Genomic DNA, 17,516 nt, shown 5'->3' with positions numbered 1-17,516 from the left:
TATCATATTTAGTTAAGATAAGATAAATATAAAGATTGAAAGATAAATCTAAAAAAAATATTTATCTTATCTTAATTAAATATGATATTTTTTAAAAAATATGATTAAATTTTAGTTTTAAATTTTAAAATTTTCAATCTCTTTTATTTTTATTATCTAAAAATACTTAAAAAGAATAAAATTTTATCTCTTCAAATTAAAATGTTAATTTCAAATTGTAATTACTAAGTACTATACTGAAGCGGAAGTATAGAATATAGTTTGTTGGATTCCCGGGCAGAAGTGGTAGTAGACTAGAGAGTGTTCTCTTCCGTACAATACACATCTCTACCTACGTGTGTGGGGTCCACTCTTGTTTGAGTCAAATACACATCTCTCTTTGCACAGTGTAATTGTGTGTCGTGTATGGACTCCCCGAGTCCACATTTCTAATCTCAATAACCACCTGACTCATAAAAATAAAAAACCCTAGTTTTTTCACACACCTAACACACTCTTCAGGTTCTCTCACTCTCCTATTCCAACTAATTCCTTTTTCTCTTCCACCGCATTGTGTTTATTGGGAATTGGGCATATGGGTTGATGTTGATTAACTAGGTTTTGCTTCATGTGGGATTGTGTGCGGTGATGATGATGTCGATCTGCTTGCTTGGTTGCAGGGAAAATTGAGGAAGGAAAATCCCCCCTTTCTTTTTCTCTATTTTCTTTTCTTTTCTTTTTTTTTTGGAAAACGCTAATTTTTTGGAGGAATTAAGGGTTGGGATATATGTCCTTCAATCAATCAAAATCCGACAAGAGTGACGCTGCGTACCGAAAATCCGGGCGATCTGCCGGCTTCAATCAGCAGCGAGGCTCCTCCGGTGGTGCATACGGTAGGGGCGGCGGTGCCGCACCTTCTCCGTCACTATCCTCTAACCGCAGGTGAGTTAGGGTTTGCAAATGTGTTCTTTTTTTTTTTGGGTGGGGGATTTGGTTTATGATGATAGTGGGTATTTGGAATGATTTATTTTCGTCATTTTTATTCTTTAGTATTTCGTGTTGAATTGTGTTGTTTTCAGTGAGCAGTTGTGTACTTGTATGTGGTGAGCTTAGAATCAGTTGAACATCCACTTTGCACTGTTCTATGGCTGAATTTTCAATACAAAGCTTAGTTTGGTACAAGTATATTTGGGAGTGCCTTAGAACCTTGAATCAATTTCCAGAATCCGGATCATTAGTTGCAGGCTGTAGTATGTGCCATTGTTTTGTGGGGTTTTGGTGGGAGTGTCGTGCATATTTTTTGGATAAAGTTAGCAATTTGACTTCTACTTTGTGCAAAGCAAATGATCATTCCTGAGGGACATTTATTTGAGATGTGATAAACGAGTATAAAGTTGTGTTTGTTGATTTTTCTTTTCCCCTGTTTTTTTTTTTGGTTGTTTTCATTAGCATTTTGTCTTATTTTGTGTTATAATAAAATTCTTATTTGATACAAAAAATGTAAGAGGTGTTAGTTTTCATTTCTTGCTTTTCTTTTGAATAATGATGTTCTGATAATTTTTTATGGCTGTTACTTGTGTTAGTTTTAACAAGAAGTCTAATAATGCACAAGGTGGGCAATCTAGGGTAAACCCTTCTGCACTAACCGAGTCTAATAGTACTTATGCAACCCGGACTGCACCAAATGGTAGCCATGTACAGCCTCAATTTCATGGTAAGTTTTAGCAATATTTCCCCAGATTTTGCAAAATACTTTTTTGGTAGATATTATTTTGAATGAAGTGTACATTTACTAGTTATGTACTTATGTTATCTGGCCTGAAAGTTATGTTACATGACTGAGTGTTTGGTAAATGTGATTGTCTTTTATGAACATTATTCATCCACGATGAATAATAGGAGGATCTGATGCACCCGTTACCAATACCAGTGTCAAGTCATCAGAATCCTCAAATGCTCAGAGGACAACCAGAGCTGTTCCAAAAGCTCCTACTTCTCAACCTCCCACCTTGAGTTCTGATTCAGCTGCTTTGACAACCCCTGCTAAGGGTATGTTGTTATCCATGTTGGTTCATATATATAGAATAAGTCAATATTTCTGAATGCTCATAAATATAACATTTTAACATGAAGGGAATTTTGTTATATGTGACTTCTGAGAGTGTTTTTGAATACTGTTTTGTGCCCTAGGAGATGCATCCAAGGCATTTCCTGTCCAATTTGGATCTATTAGTCCAGGTTTTATGAATGGAATGGCAGTAAGTTTCTCTTATCTTTGTATCACTTAATGTATCTCTAAACTTTATTTATGTATTATTTAAAGCCTGGAATTTCATGAGGAGTTGATGTTGTTCTATTATAATAATATTCAGATTCCTGCTCGCACAAGCTCAGCTCCACCCAATTTAGATGAGCAGAAGCGTGATCAGGTATGCATCTTATTATTTTCTGCCCTTTATTTCCCTGTTATTTGTAGAACAATATAAATTTGCTAACAGCATCTAATCCATAAAGTAAGAAATTCTAATTGTTGACTTCTCTGGCTAGAAATTATTATTTTCGGAAATGAAATCAGTAAAAGAAGTGTATCTGTGATTTTATACTCAGTCTATTTGAAGTTGAGATAATGGGCTTTACTTGTTCTCATGGTAATTCAAGTATTATTATCTTTCATGAAATCTAGTTGTGTAACTTTCAGGCCCGCTATGATTCTTTTAAACCTGCTCCAGCACCAGCACCAGCACCAGCACCAGCACCAACACCAACACCAACACCAGCACCTCCTGTTCCAAAACAGCACCCTGTGAAGAAGGATACAGGTATTACTGATCAATCTCATGCTGGGACTAGGGCAAAGAAAGATATGCAGGTGTCAGCATTGCCTCCTGGAAGCCAGATGCAAAAGCCTTCTGTTGTTCCTTTAAGTGGAATTTCAATGCCAATGACGTATCATCAGCCCCAGGCATCTGTACAGTTTGGTGGTCCGAATCCACAGATTCAATCCCAGGGTATGCCAACAGCATCTCATCAGATGCCTTTACCTATGCCTTTGCCAGTTGGAAATGCTCCACAAGTGCAGCAGCAGGTCTTTGTTCCAGGCCTTCAACCTCATCAGATGCATCAAGGACTCATTCATCAGAGCCAAAACATGAGTTTTACTCCTCAAATGGTCTCTCAATTGCCCCATCAGTTAGGTAGCATGGGCATTAGCATTGGCCCACAATATTCCCCACAGCAAGGAGGAAAATTTGCTCCTCGTAAAACTACTCCTGTCAAGATAACTCATCCTGAGACCCATGAGGAACTTAGGCTTGATAAAAGGGCAGACACGTATTCAGATGGTGGGTCATCCGGTGCTAAATCTTACTCTAGTGTGTCTTCTCAATCTCAACCTGCAATGCCAGTTTCTCATCCTATTAATTACTATCCATCCCATGCTCCCTTCTATCAACCCTCTAGTAGTAGTCAGATAACACCAAATTCTCAGCCACTGAGATTTAATTATGCAGTGAGCCAGGGTCCCCAAAATGTTAGTTTCATGAATTCATCTTCTCATAGTTCACTACCTGTTAATAAAGTTGTCAATCATATCCCTGGCATTGTTGAATCATCAAATCCAAAATTTTCCCGGGATGTGCATAATGCTATCTCACAATCTTCAACAGGAGCAACCTCTGTGTCTGTTAAACTTAGTAGTGGGTCTGGTGTTGTGGACTCGTCAGTTGCCAATTCCAATATTTCTGCTGCCCAAAAGAGTGACCCTGCCAGAGCTTCAGTAGTGTCTGGTAATGCTAGCTCCTCTTTGCCACAAAAAGGTTCTGAAACCTCCTCTGAGGCTTCGTTGGAACAGTCTAAGTTATCCGGTGATTCTTCAGTTTTGAGCTCATTGCCAAAACAATCTGCTGCATATACTAAGGTTACAGCTGCTCCCATGAAGCCTTCATCTGCTGTGAATGAGGAGGCTGTTTTAGTTGTGTCTAATAATGAAGAAAAGGGGAAGGAATCTCTGAGTAGGTCAAATTCTTTGAAAGATAATAAGAAGGTACAGAAGGAAGGCCAATTACAGCATCCAGTATGTTAGAGAATTTTGTTCTTGAGACATCTTATGGCTCTTTATTTATTAGTTTTCTTTCTGGTATTGACTTTTTACCCCTCACAGGTTGTACAGTCTCCTACTGTTTCATATGTGTCTTCCCAAGCTGTTGAGAGATCTACTGGGGATTCTGAAACTGTAGTAACTAAAACAAACCATTCTGCAGCTGTTATCAGTGAAGATATCACAACAACGACTGAAGATACATTACCAACTCCCCCTTTGAGTATGCCTCATGCTGAAGCAAAAAGAAATGGTGCTGTAGAACCTTCTACTCATGTTTCAGCTGAAGGACCTGTTGCTCAAGCTGCGGATAGTTTGAAAAAGAATGATGAGCTAGATGAATTTTCACAACTGGATAAACTTCCAAAGAATAAAGATTCAGAAATGGGTGAAAATACTGAAATATCATCTATTCAAGGATGTAAACGGGAGCTGGATGAAACTACAAGCTGTATTCCAGAATGTGTAAACAAAAACCCTACTGCATTGGGTTCTTCTACAGATGTTTGTTTGAGTAGAGATGATATTGCAGTTAGTAGTGAAGCTGTTGTAAGTTCTCCGACATTAGACCAGAATTCATCTGATATTCCAGAAACAACATCAGAACATTTCGATGATGGTATAGAGAATGCTGGCAGTGTAGTTTTTCTTCCAGCACCAGATACTAATGATAGATCAATTTTAGATCAAAATAAGGTAAAAACTACATCTAAGGCGAAAAAGAAAAGAAAAGAGATTCTTCAGAAAGCAGATGCTGCTGGGTCAACCTCTGATCTTTATAATGCATACAAGGGACCTGAAGAGAAGAAAGATGCTGTTGTTAGCTCAGAAGAAGTGGCAAGAGTTTCTACTTCTGGAAGTTTGGAGCAGTTGTCTACTAATGCTGCTCAGCCAGATGCTATAGCAGGTGAGCAATGTAGGGAGAATAAGGCTGAACTTGATGATTGGGAGGATGCTGCTGACACGTCTTCACCAAAACTTGAAGTTTCAGATCAAACTGAACAGGTTATTGATGGATGTGTAGTCATTATGAAGAGGTACTCTCGAGATTTCCTTTTGAAGTTTGCAGAGCAGTGCACCGATCTTCCTGAAGGATTTGAAATCACAGCAGATATTGCGGAGGCTTTGATCAGTGCCAACATTAGTAGTTCACATGATCCGCATCCTTCTCCTGGAAGGATTATAGATAGGCCTAGTGGGATGTCTCGGATGGATCGCCGTGGTGGTGGTATTACTGAGGAAGACAAGTGGAGTAAAGTTTCCAATGCTTTTCATTCTGGTATGCGTTTGGATAGTATTGGAGGTAATGCAGGATTTCGTCCAGTTCAAGGAGGCAATTTTGGTGTATTAAGGAATCCTCGCTCGCCTCTGCCATATGCTGGAGCTGGAGGGATTCTTTCTGGGCCAATGCAATCCATGGGAAATCTGGGAGGAATGCCAAGAAACAGCTGTGACAGTGAAAGGTGGCAGCGTGCTTCAAGCTTCCAGCAAAGGGTTTTGGTTCCTTCTCCTCCTCAAAGTCCTTTGCAGATGATGCACAAAGCTGAAAAGAAGTATGAAATCGGTAAAGTGACAGATGTGGAAGAGGCCAAGCAGAGGCAATTGAAAGCTATATTAAATAAATTGACTCCTCAGAATTTTGAGAAGCTTTTTGAGCAGGTAAAAGCAGTTAACATTGACAATGCAGTAACTCTCACTGGTGTCATCTCACAAATATTTGAGAAGGCTTTGATGGAACCTACCTTCTGTGAAATGTATGCCAATTTCTGTTCACATTTGGCTGCTGAGTTGCCTGATTTTAGTGAAGACAATGAGAAGATAACTTTTAAGAGATTATTACTGAACAAGTGTCAGGAAGAATTTGAGAGGGGTGAAAGAGAGCAGGAAGAAGCAAACAAGGCGGATGAAGGTGAGGTCAAGCAATCTAATGAACAAAGGGAAGAGAAAAGGATAAAGGCAAGAAGACGCATGCTGGGTAATATCAGATTGATAGGAGAACTGTATAAGAAGAAAATGTTAACAGAGAGGATTATGCATGAGTGCATCAAGAAGTTATTAGGTCAGCATCAGGATCCGGATGAAGAAGATATTGAGGCTTTGTGCAAGCTCATGAGTACGATTGGGGAGATGATTGACCATCCCAAAGCCAAGGTTCATATAGATGTATATTTTGAAAGGATGAAATCATTATCAAACAACATGAATTTATCTTCGAGGGTGAGGTTCATGTTGAAAGATGCCATCGATTTAAGAAAGAACAAATGGCAACAAAGGAGGAAAGTTGAAGGTCCAAAGAAGATTGAGGAGGTGCACAGAGATGCTACCCAAGAGAGGCAGGCCCAAACAGGTAGGTTGGGTCGTGGTCTGGGCAATAATCCAGCAAGAAAAAATCCTGTAGATTTTGGTCTGAGAGGGGCATCTATGTTACCTTCACCTGTTGCTCAGATGGGTGGATTACGTGGGCTGCCTTCTCAAATTCGCGGATATGGTCCACAGGATGCTCGAATGGAAGACAGGCATGAGGCTAGGATTCTCTCAGTTCCAATGAGTCAAAGATTGGGTGATGATTCAATAACCTTGGGACCCCAAGGAGGTCTTGCTAGAGGAATGTCCTTAAGAGGTTCAACTGCAGTTTCAAGTTCAACCAGTTTTAATGGTTATACTAATTTAGCAGAGGGCTCACCATACAGTTCTAGGGAGGGCCTAGCATCAAGATATATTCCAGATAGATTTGCTGCGCGAACAGCTTCTGATCAATCAAGTGCCCAAGAGCGAAATATCAATTACGGTAACAGGGACCCGAGAAATGCAGATGGGAATTTCGACATGCCTGTTGTAACTTCGCCTTCTCAACTTCAAGGGACAGCAGTCTCCCAGATTCCTTCTTCAGAAAGGGTTTATCCGGAGGAACGGTTGCTAGACATGTCAATGGCAGCAATAAGAGAATATTATAGGTACTGCTTTCTGTGTTGTTTCATTCCACTTTGTTTTCACTTCAGTTCGGGGAGAATTGTGATTTTTCTGAATAGCATGATTATTTTTTCAGAAGTTTCAATACTTCGGAGAAGTATAAACGTCGGTAAGCTTAACATGTCTAGAGTCTTTATGTGAAATCTTTTCAGTTCTCACTTAAACATGTTATTTATAATAGTTATATAAACTATCTGCCTTAAGATTATTAAAAACAAATTAATGGTTTGTGCCATTTCTTTTGGGTGTCATGTATATGGGCGTATGATGATACTTCTCTGAAAGTGTTAGAATGGTGAACTTTTTTTAAAAAAAATATTGACTGCTGGATAAAGCTAGTGCAGAAATTGAAGTGTAGTTTCTGATATTTATAAATGTGGAGTTGTGGATAGAGTATTTAATTAGTATTGTCAATATTACATCTATAACTGTATAAATGTACAGGATGGTAAGTTGATATTGGATAAGATTTTGTGCATGAACTGTGCATCTGGTAGTGCATAAGGTAGTTTTTGAACTGAACATTGTAAGTTGCGAGTAACTTATTCTAGTTGAGAGAGATAGGCTGGCATGGATGGGGGGAAGCTGGTTTGTTGAAAAGGGAAAAAAAGGGAGAAAAAGAGGTTATGTTCCTTCTGGATGTGTTAAACCAAAGAAATATGGCGGGTAGGTCATACATGCTAGACCTGAGATTCATAGCTTTTGAAATGCTATTTCCTTTAAAATATTTGCTGGCTCAGTGGGATATAATGGTTGTGTGAATGGGTTACTTATTACTGATTTAACAACCATGTTACAGTTATTAGAACATGTTATGCAATTTTTGTCTCATGATCCACAATGTCTTGTTGCGGTATCCCTACCAGTGTTGTGTGTCTGATATAATATTTGTCTTATTACTGATTTAACAACCATATATTTTACGACATTTCTAGCCAGTTATGGGTATTTGATACTTTGAAGAGAATTAATTGTCCACATTAGTATAATACCTGTGAAATCTTTGTCCAACTGATATGTTTTACAATGTTGTGTCATTTGAATATATTATATGTTTTACCCTGAATCCGTCAAGTTTCTATTACTGACTTACTGTGTAATTTGTGTCCACTTTCTCTTAGTATATATATATATATATATATATATATATATATATATATATATATTTTTTTTTTTTTCGGGGGGGGGGGGGGGGGGAGCAGTTGAAGATATTAAATTCCCCCTTAGATAACCAGTGCTACACTTTCTAAACTTCATACTTGAGTTCAGTCCAGTAGTTTATTTAATGGGAGATTGGGGGTAGTATTTGGGATTCTTCTGAGAGGTTAGTGTTATACAATACAAGGGTATTAGATATAATGTTACCTAAATCTTTAGGGGAGATCAATGTATGGTTTTAGAATATAGGGGAGTTGGGTTGAATTTAATCAAATTTCAACAAAGTTGAGTGTATTTTGCCCTAGTTTTGTTGTATCTCAGTTAACTTCTGGTTGAATTCCAGTTATCAGTTGAATTATTAAACCTCTAAATCTGATATTTAGGGAAGAATTGAACAGAAATTCCTCGGGCCAATCATTATAAATGTATAAAAACAATGTTGAAAACCATATTTTAATCCACTAGAAGAGTGTCTATTTCTTTATTTTTTATTTATTTGTTTTGTGGTGCTAATTCCTATAGATTCTGGAAAGATTATTATGGTGCAGATTTAATTTTATTCTTTTAATAATTTTTATGGGTGGTGAAACTTCCTGTACCATGTCAGAGAGCAGTTTGTCTAAAGTTTGTTTACGGTTGTAGAATTATTTTCAGTCATTTTATCACATAAATATCTGACAGCAAATTGCTCAATTCAGTGCTAGGGATGAGAAGGAAGTTGTTTTGTGTGTGAAAGATTTGAACTCTCCAAGCTTCCATCCTTCCATGGTGTCTATTTGGGTCACAGACTCTTTCGAGAGAAAGAACACAGAGAGAGATCTTCTGGCTCAGCTACTAGTCAACCTTGTGAAGTCTCAGGATGGTATCTTGAGTCAAGCCCAGCTCATCAAAGGGTTAGTTTTATATGATAATGAATGGTAAGAGAAGATTTGTTATTGTGATGAGAATTTTACTCATGAATCCTTTTTATCTTGGCTAGGTTTGAATCTGTTCTCAGTACTTTGGAAGATTCAGTTAACGATGCACCCAAAGCACCAGAGTTTCTTGGCCGCATTTTTGCCAAAGCTGTAACAGAGCATGTAGTCTCTTTGAAAGAGATTGGGCAGTTAATACATGATGGCGGTGACGAACCTGGCAGTCTCTTAGAAGCAGGACTCGCAGCTGATGTTCTTGGAAATACCTTGGAGGTCATAAAAATGGAGAAAGGTGATGATGTTTTAAGTGAGATCCGGACAAGCTCCAACTTGCGGTTGGAGACTTTCAGGCCACCTGAACCTTTGAAATCAAGGAAGTTAGAGAGTTTTATTTAGAGGATAGAGATGCTCATAATATCCTTTTGAAATAGAGGGAAAAATTATTTATGCCTAGTGTTTATAGGATACTCAAATTTGCTGAAAACGTTTTCTCCATACCGGTTGGTGGGAAGAATTTTGCAAATGTGGTTTCTGTCATTATTTGTGACATCACTGGAATTATATAGCAGGTTCAAGGAAGCAGCAGAAATTTTGGGCTGTTATGTCATCTTCGATGTGGGTTTTGCTTTCTCAACAGTCTATTGAAATATACTGACACATTGATCTGCATCGTATCAATAAATAGACACGAAGGTTTTTCTAGTTTGTAAAAGAACCTTTATGCTAATGGGACATGTGGTCGAGCATAATTGAAATTCGGAAAACAAAAACAATATTGGTACACCAGAGATATTTCTACACTTAAATACATTTAGATAGATAAAAATATTGTTATTTATTTATTTATATTATTTAGTTTAACAAAATATAAAGAGAGCCTTGGTTGGTTGGTTACAAAATATTTGCGTCAAAATGACGTTTATTATAAGAATGTATGCGTAAGGGTCGTTACCTCCCGAAGGCCATTAACATTTGAGTAAAGTATCATCTTGGTTGGTCCTTGCCATTTTTCCGAATGACAACGCGATTTTTAACCAAAAAAAGATCTATTTTGGTCTCTGACCCTGTGCTCCGTTTGCTAACAATGCAGTCTTCCAGTCACTTTCATAGCGAAAACTTGACGGAAATTGTTGACATGTATAGGCAAGTGGATGACATGGATGGCTTGGGTGGTAGCGAAAACTTATGTGGAAGATGGAAGTCCACGTGGCTAGGTGAAATGGACAGGGACCTATTTGTCCGTTGGCAGTGCTGGAGCGAGAAAGAAGAAAAGATTCGTTGCCCCAAAATGCAATTGTGTGATTCATGCAATTCTATTCATGTCGTCAACACAATCGAACCCTAATAGGTTATTCTTTGGATGCCCATATTTCAAGGTATGAAATAATTAGTTATGTTCTTATTCTTGTTAAGATTTGTAGCAAGCATCTCTTCATTACAATTCTAATTTTTTCATTTTTTACTGTGCAGACTGCAGACTCTCATTATAAATATTTTCTATGGCTGGATGAATATGTTTTACTGTTTGAAGAGGAACAAATAAATGATGACGGTCTCCAAGGTCAGAATCCAAAGCAAAATCACTTGCTGGATGCAGCTATTTTGATGGAAGAGAAAGTGACTAAGCTAGAGGACAAAGTTTTTGGTTTAGAGTTGCAGATGAAAAATTCTAGAGATATTAAGTGTATTAGGGGTTTTAGTAATCCATTGATGGCTCTTATGTTTGTCTTTGGAGTTGTATTTGCAAATTATCTCTGATAATTTCAATAGCAGATAATAAGTCTATGATTTTTTTTGTTTTGTAAGTGCCCGTTGTAACACCCTAATTAGCCTAAGCCTTACCTCGCGTCGTAAAGAAAAGGTTAATCAGAGATTACAACTGTTCTAAGCTCATACATAATATATATATATATGTATATAGAAAGAATAGTATAATCTAGAAGCCCGATGAAAGATATAACTCGAAATAGGATTTCAAAAGCGCAAAACGTACTAACGACGCTACTATCTGAAGGTACAAGAACTGATGCGATATAAGCAAGATAATAGTATAATAGTGTAATATCATAAGGAACTAGTCACGGCTCGCGGAGTTTAAGCCGGCTAGCCATGTACATACCTTATAGAAACCTGACAGTTTGAAAATAGCTTATACAAGTTTTGTTCTCTCATATACAAGCCTCTAGGCAAAGACCAAATACAAAAGTGAGAGATGTATAAACAAAATAAACAAAATAAACAAAAGACTCCAAAAGAATCCAAGGTCCTCCGCTTCTGTCACCATCCAAAGCAACTCACCGAGGTTGGTTGCGACCTGCATCTGAAAAATGCAACAAAAATATGGTATGAGAACCGGAGGTTCTCAGTATGGTAACAGTGCTCAGTGATGTAGGATATAAGACCCCGGGACGCCAAAGGCAATCCTAAGCTCCATATCCATCACAAGATTCAAGCTTAAAGCATTCTAAAACAGATAAGCATAAATGTACCCACATTGACTTAAATAACCAGGTAATCTATCTTAAGGGATTTCTACTCTAACCAAACACCGCTGTCTCACAGCCTTCGCCAACCGATCCTCCATGCGATCCCATCGCCACCGCTTTCCGAACCTCCTCAATCCCAGTAGAAAACACAGGTAATATACAATGCAAGTAAAACACAAGTAGAAGCATATAAGACAATTAATTCAGATAGCAAGTAAGCATGTTATTCAATTAGGCAAGCCATTACAAGCAAACAAAGTAAACAAACAGATAGAAAATGCATATGATGAATACCTGCCCTACTGGCTATGATATCACATTGTCGGTTCAACTGCCAACCCGACACATCTCCATGGAGACGTCGCCCTTCGGATTTCTCATATGGGAACCCCCGATATATAGTGCCCGAATACTGTTCAGGTACCGGCGCCTGCACGCTCTATAGATCCGAAGGGATGCGAGCGGAATACTCTTGCTTCAGACCTCACATCTCAACGTAAGCGGGATTAACCACCGTCCTTACGCCACCGCCGCTACCTCGACAGGCGGGATTAACCACCGTCCCTGCCGGGCGCATAGCGTCTCATAATCTTAGTAAAAACATTATTTCAGTGGTTTTCAAAAAGCATTTCCAGTATACAGAGATCCATCATCTCAATCCGAGTCCCCGACTCATCTCAACCACTGTCCATTCATAACTCAGTTTCGAAATATCAAAAGTTCATCATTCCTCATCTCATATATCAAGCATCATTCACCTAACGTCAAACCATTCTCAGCACGCCAGAAACATAGGCCTCCATTTTCTAATTTATTATAAAATTATATACTAGAACCCTTAAGTTATATCCCCTGTTCTAATACTCAAAACTAGGCCCAAAAGTCTTAAAATGGTGTTATAGAAGCTTACAACCTTGTTGAAAAGGTAAAATAGTTGAAAACAAGTAAATTTGAGAAACATGACGTGTGCGGTAGCACAAGGGTTTGTGCGTGCGCACGTCCCGGAAATTTTAAAAGGTGTGTGTAAGCACAGGGGTGTGCGTATGCACAGGTGGCAAAACTTACAGAATCTGTTCACTCGCACAACCTGTGCCAACGCCCTTAACAGAATGGGCTTCCCAACGTGTGCGTCCGCACAGGTTGAAATTCTTCCTTAGATATGTGCACGCACAAGCTGTGCTAACACTGCAAACAGAACGCACTTCCCTGCCTGTGTGTGCGCACAAGTGTGTGCGTCCACACAGATCAAAATTCTTACAGGTTGTGCGTCCGTACATATCAGAAATCATGAAATTCTGCAACCTTGCAAAATTTCAGATTTTTAACACCAACTTTGAATGATCATAACTTCCTCTACAAAATTCCAAATTTTGCAAACTTTATATCAATTTAAAGGGTTTTCAAGGATCTTTAATTCTAAACAAATTCAATCAGTTTTGAAAACCGAGACAAAAATTATGATCGAACAAAATTCACCGAAAATCCATTTTTACTAAAAATTTCCAAATGACCAATTTTCTCATCATATCTCAAACCAACCAAAACAATAACAAACCATTCCAAACTCCCTTTTTCATCAAAATTTACCTTTTAATTCATATCACACCAAACATACCACAATTTCGTTTACATGTCATTATTTCCAACCTCAATTATCACATATACAACATATCCACCAATCATCATTATCTCACTACCAATTCTCATCATCTTCTCAACCATGCCTCCTATTCATAATTAACAATATTCATCCATCCAAATCCATTATATTTCAGATTTATCATTTAATCACAACAACACATCAATTCATTATATCTCACCATCACAAACAACCATCAACAACTTACAATTTCCTAATTTATCCTATGGGTCACTAGTCTAAGTGTCTATGAATATTATATACTACATAGAGGAAACCGAAACTATACTTTGGCCGATTTTCTATATGCACCAAAGAGCTTTCAACCGAAATCCAAGCTTTCACTTCCACTCTACTAAGCACAATTAAGTTCCAAAAGCTCCCAAAGCCACAATAATCAAACTATATACATATAAATCACCTCAAATCAACCTAGGGTTCCAATTAAACATAAATTCATAAGGGTTTAATGACTCTTACCTTTTTCAATCGATTTGGATGTCAAAACCCAAGGCTAAGTTAGGATTAGAGCAAACCTAAATATCCCAAAATCACAAAAACTCATTTAATCACAAACCCTAAGAACCAAAATTTTGGAGAGAAGAATAGAAAAGATTTTGTGGTTACCTCTCCAGTTTCTTGTATGGGCTTTGTAGAGCTCTTCACAAGGAACGCGTAGCCGCAAACGGTGCGGCGATCGGAGCTCTCTAGCTCAAGATATGAGCTTCGAAAGGTTAAGGTGAATAGTGCTCAATCTCCTCTCCTCTCCATCTCTCAATTCTGATGTGTGTGTATTTAATGAAGGAGAAAAGGGTTCACTTAATGTTTATATATATTGGGCTTAGGCCCAACTTGGACCCGATCCAACCCGTTAGCGTTTTTAGCCCATTTGACCCAACTTCGAGCCAAACCTTTAAAATTAACGCCCGGTTTTTAACTTCTAATATTTTTCTAAGTTTTTCGACGATTTTTCACTTATCTCGTGCGGTACCGGGCAGACTTGAACCGGTTAAACCGATTCAACTGTCGGTTCACAATTTTTTACGATTTTTTTTTTGCAGAAAATACATTTTCTGACTCAGAAAGACCCACTGAGTCAAAAAATGATATTTAAAACCTCAAATTCTCGCTCTAACTTTTTGGAATCGAATTTGGGCAATATAATCACTTAATTAACCGGTTGATTAGTTGCGGTTCTTACACTTGTTGCTGAAATAGTTGTATCACCTAACAGTGTAAATCTGATTTTATTAAATGAAATAGTTGTGTTGGCTGTTTGGAAAAGATTGATTGTGTCAAAAAATAGAAAGTGTTATACTCCAATTCTTGCAATTCATGAAAAACAATCCAGTAATAACTAACAATAATATGTAACATTAACAACTTCATCCAGTAACCAAATGTCAACATCTTGTGCACAAGGTGACCCCAAAAGTGGGCAACATATAGCCCTATACCAACATTAGAAACACAAAGAAAAATAGAGTATGATAAGTCCTTAATCCAAAAGTGGGCAACATATAGCCCTATAACCAAAAGACTAATTGTTGCGGCTGTATGTAAAATAGTTTATCAAAAAGACATCATCTACTTGTTAGAATATAAACCTAGGGCTACACTTCTAGTTCTTCCTAGGAAGCCTAAATCCAGGAGTGAGAATGAATTTGAATAGTCTTGATGCAGTCTCAGAAGTTGCTAAAGCCATTGTCTCAGCACTAAGTCCATCTTGTTGACTTGGTTTAGTCACCTTTGATCCAGTACGAGCATTAATCTCATTGCTGGATAGAAGTTATGTGTTGGTTGGAGTAGGAGGCCTGAAGTGAGCTCCAATGATTGGAGGAGTCTGATTCACCATAGAGGCTGGAACAAAGGTGGAGGTGGTTAGTGGCCTAACAATTGGTTGCTTTATCCTTTGTGAAGGTGGGTTATTCAAGCCGGGGGTCTCAGATGCTCCCTGTAAACAAACAGTATTGTATTATGTGAAACAAAAAATAAATTAAGACATTGCTATTTATAATACAATTGTGACTTAGATTACAGCCTCTGGTTGGGGAGCAGATTGAATTCTTGAAATGTACTGGTTAAATGCAATGTCTATATGTTGCATGAAATGAGTCCATGCACAACCATTTGTGGGCATAATCCTTTGGTTTATCATGCCTCTTGTGGATAGCAGCAATTGCATGAAAGCAAGGGATCCCTGCATATGCATGACAATGTAATATTAATGCAAAAAAATTGGTGATAAATGAAAGTTGATAAATGAATTAATCATTACTAGTTGATTGCCATGCAATGCATGAGCATTGTGCATTATAAGATCAACATCAACCTTGGTGTTTCTCCGACTGACCTGAAACCTTTTCCTATCATGGTCACTAGTCCACTCAGCAATCCATCTGTTGGTTGGTTTGATCATGCGGTCAAGCCTCTTCTGCTGCACAGGTGAAATCTTACTAGTCTTTCTCATTAGATAACATCTTAACTCCTTGCACATAGTTAGAATTGGCTTGTATCGATACTTTTCAATTTTTGCATTCCATGATTCGCACATGTTGTTGGTCAGACTATCCACTTTCGAACCGTGACTAAAGTAGGCTTTTACCCATGTCCTTGGATCAAACCTAGTCAGATAAGTCCAAGCATATTTGTTGATCTTTTTTAGTTTCTCCATCATTTCTACAAACTCTGAAGGAGTTGTACAATTTGCACACTCCCATATGCTCTTTCTCATTTGTAAATCCTTGAACCGATTTACGAAGTTCTTCCACATATGCATGACACAGTTGTGGGAGTTGCATTTGGCATGAGGTCTTTTAATGCTTGTCTCAGTCCCTGCAACAAGTGTATAGACATTGACAACAAATAACTAAAATATGAACATTTGTTTAACCAATCAATAAATACACAATCATAGTAAGTTACCTTTTGTTGATCACTCATAAAATTCCATCCATGAAGGGATGCATTTCTTAGGTCTTCTTCAAGCAAACTCAAGAACCATTTCCATGAATCCTTTGTCTCTGAGCCAACAACCGCAATGTAGAAGTGGTTCTTTACATCTTGTCCTACGACAGAGAGCAATTGTCCCCCAAAGTAACCTTTCAAAAAGCATCTGTTTAGGTGTATTAATGGTCTACAACCATTTCTGAAACCTTGCTTGCATGCATCCAACCATATATACACATTGTCAAATACTGGGGGAGATTGTGGAATCGGAATCACCTCCAACAAAGCAGTTGACCTAGGATTACTCCTCAATATCTCAAATAGACAGTCCCTCAGTTTTGCTATAATATTCTTTCTCATTCTATATAATCCTCTCTCTTGCTTCCCTTAAAGCCCTATACACCATCTTCTCATGTGGATGCAAATCAAACCCCTTTTTGAAGAAGTCAATAAATTCTTTTCTATTCATGTGAGCTTGTGTAGCTAACCTTTTCTCAATCTTCTTGCTTAGCCTATGTTGGTCAGCAGCATTACTTCCCAGGCCTCTGGCACAAGTATGTTCAGACTTGAATGTCTTCACTTGGAAGCACATTGGTGAAGTATTCTTGGACACATGCACAAAAAAATAGCACTCCTCAACTTTACATCCCACTCTGACTCTTTCCTTATCATTCTTGATCCGTTTTAGTTCTCTGCCCTAAAAATGAATAGGTCCCTCACCATTTCCTTAAAATGATCAAGTGTTGCAAATCTTGTACCCAATTCAAAGTGTCCCTCCCCAAAATCATAATCATCATTAAACTCAGGCCAATGATGCTTATCTCTCTCATCTTTAGGGGATACAGGTGTATGCAAGTCCTCAGACTGATACTCATACATATACTTTTCATCAGATGACACCACCTCTGATCTGTATGTCCTTCCCTTAGGAACAATACTACCCTGCACACTAGGCCCAACTCCTCTATGCACACTAGGCCCAACACCAGCCTATACACTAGGCCCAACACCACCTTGCACACTAGGCCCAACATCACTACTCATAGCAGGCCCATTACTCTTTCTTGGGCTCTTTCTTGCCACATTCTTCTTCTTTGTCACTTCTCCTTCTTTTTGACAACATTAACCCTACCCTTTTGCTTCTTGCTTAACTCAGCATCAAACTTATTAGATTCAACCAATTTTCTTGGGTTCTTTCTTGTCACATTCTTTCTTAGACTCAAACCATTCTTTGATTCAACCAATTTTCTCTTCTTACTGCCACCTTTTTTTCCAGCACTATCATCATCATCATCCTTATTAGTGTCACCTTCATATCCTAGAGG

At 38.1% G+C, this 17,516-nt stretch overlaps 1 protein-coding gene across 3 annotated transcripts; it reads left to right on the top strand.

Moving 5' to 3' along the window:
• The first annotated feature begins 422 nt into the window (after positions 1–422).
• LOC130935778 (eukaryotic translation initiation factor 4G-like) lies at positions 423–9,696 on the top strand. 3 transcript variants are annotated; one of them, XM_057865664.1, is made up of 9 exons: positions 428–921; positions 1,563–1,693; positions 1,879–2,028; positions 2,170–2,237; positions 2,352–2,408; positions 2,678–4,051; positions 4,139–7,029; positions 8,902–9,096; positions 9,183–9,696. In XM_057865664.1, the coding sequence occupies exons 1-9, from the start codon at positions 767–769 to the stop codon at positions 9,511–9,513; spliced, it is 5,352 nt and encodes a 1,783-aa protein (XP_057721647.1). In that variant the 5' UTR covers positions 428–766; the 3' UTR covers positions 9,514–9,696. The 3 variants fall into 3 exon arrangements, with proteins under 3 accessions (XP_057721649.1, XP_057721647.1, XP_057721648.1); XM_057865665.1 differs by having other exon boundaries at positions 429–921; positions 2,678–4,021; XM_057865666.1 differs by lacking the exons at positions 8,902–9,096; positions 9,183–9,696 and adding an exon at positions 7,122–7,173 and having other exon boundaries at positions 423–921.
• The last annotated feature ends 7,820 nt before the right edge of the window (positions 9,697–17,516 follow it).

The sequence above is a fragment of the Arachis stenosperma genome, chromosome 6, assembly GCF_014773155.1.
Source record: "Arachis stenosperma cultivar V10309 chromosome 6, arast.V10309.gnm1.PFL2, whole genome shotgun sequence".
In the NCBI taxonomy this organism is placed as follows: Eukaryota; Viridiplantae; Streptophyta; class Magnoliopsida; order Fabales; family Fabaceae; genus Arachis; species Arachis stenosperma.
The sequence above is the reverse complement of the archived record's forward strand: the minus strand, read 5'-3'. Positions and strand labels throughout refer to the sequence as shown.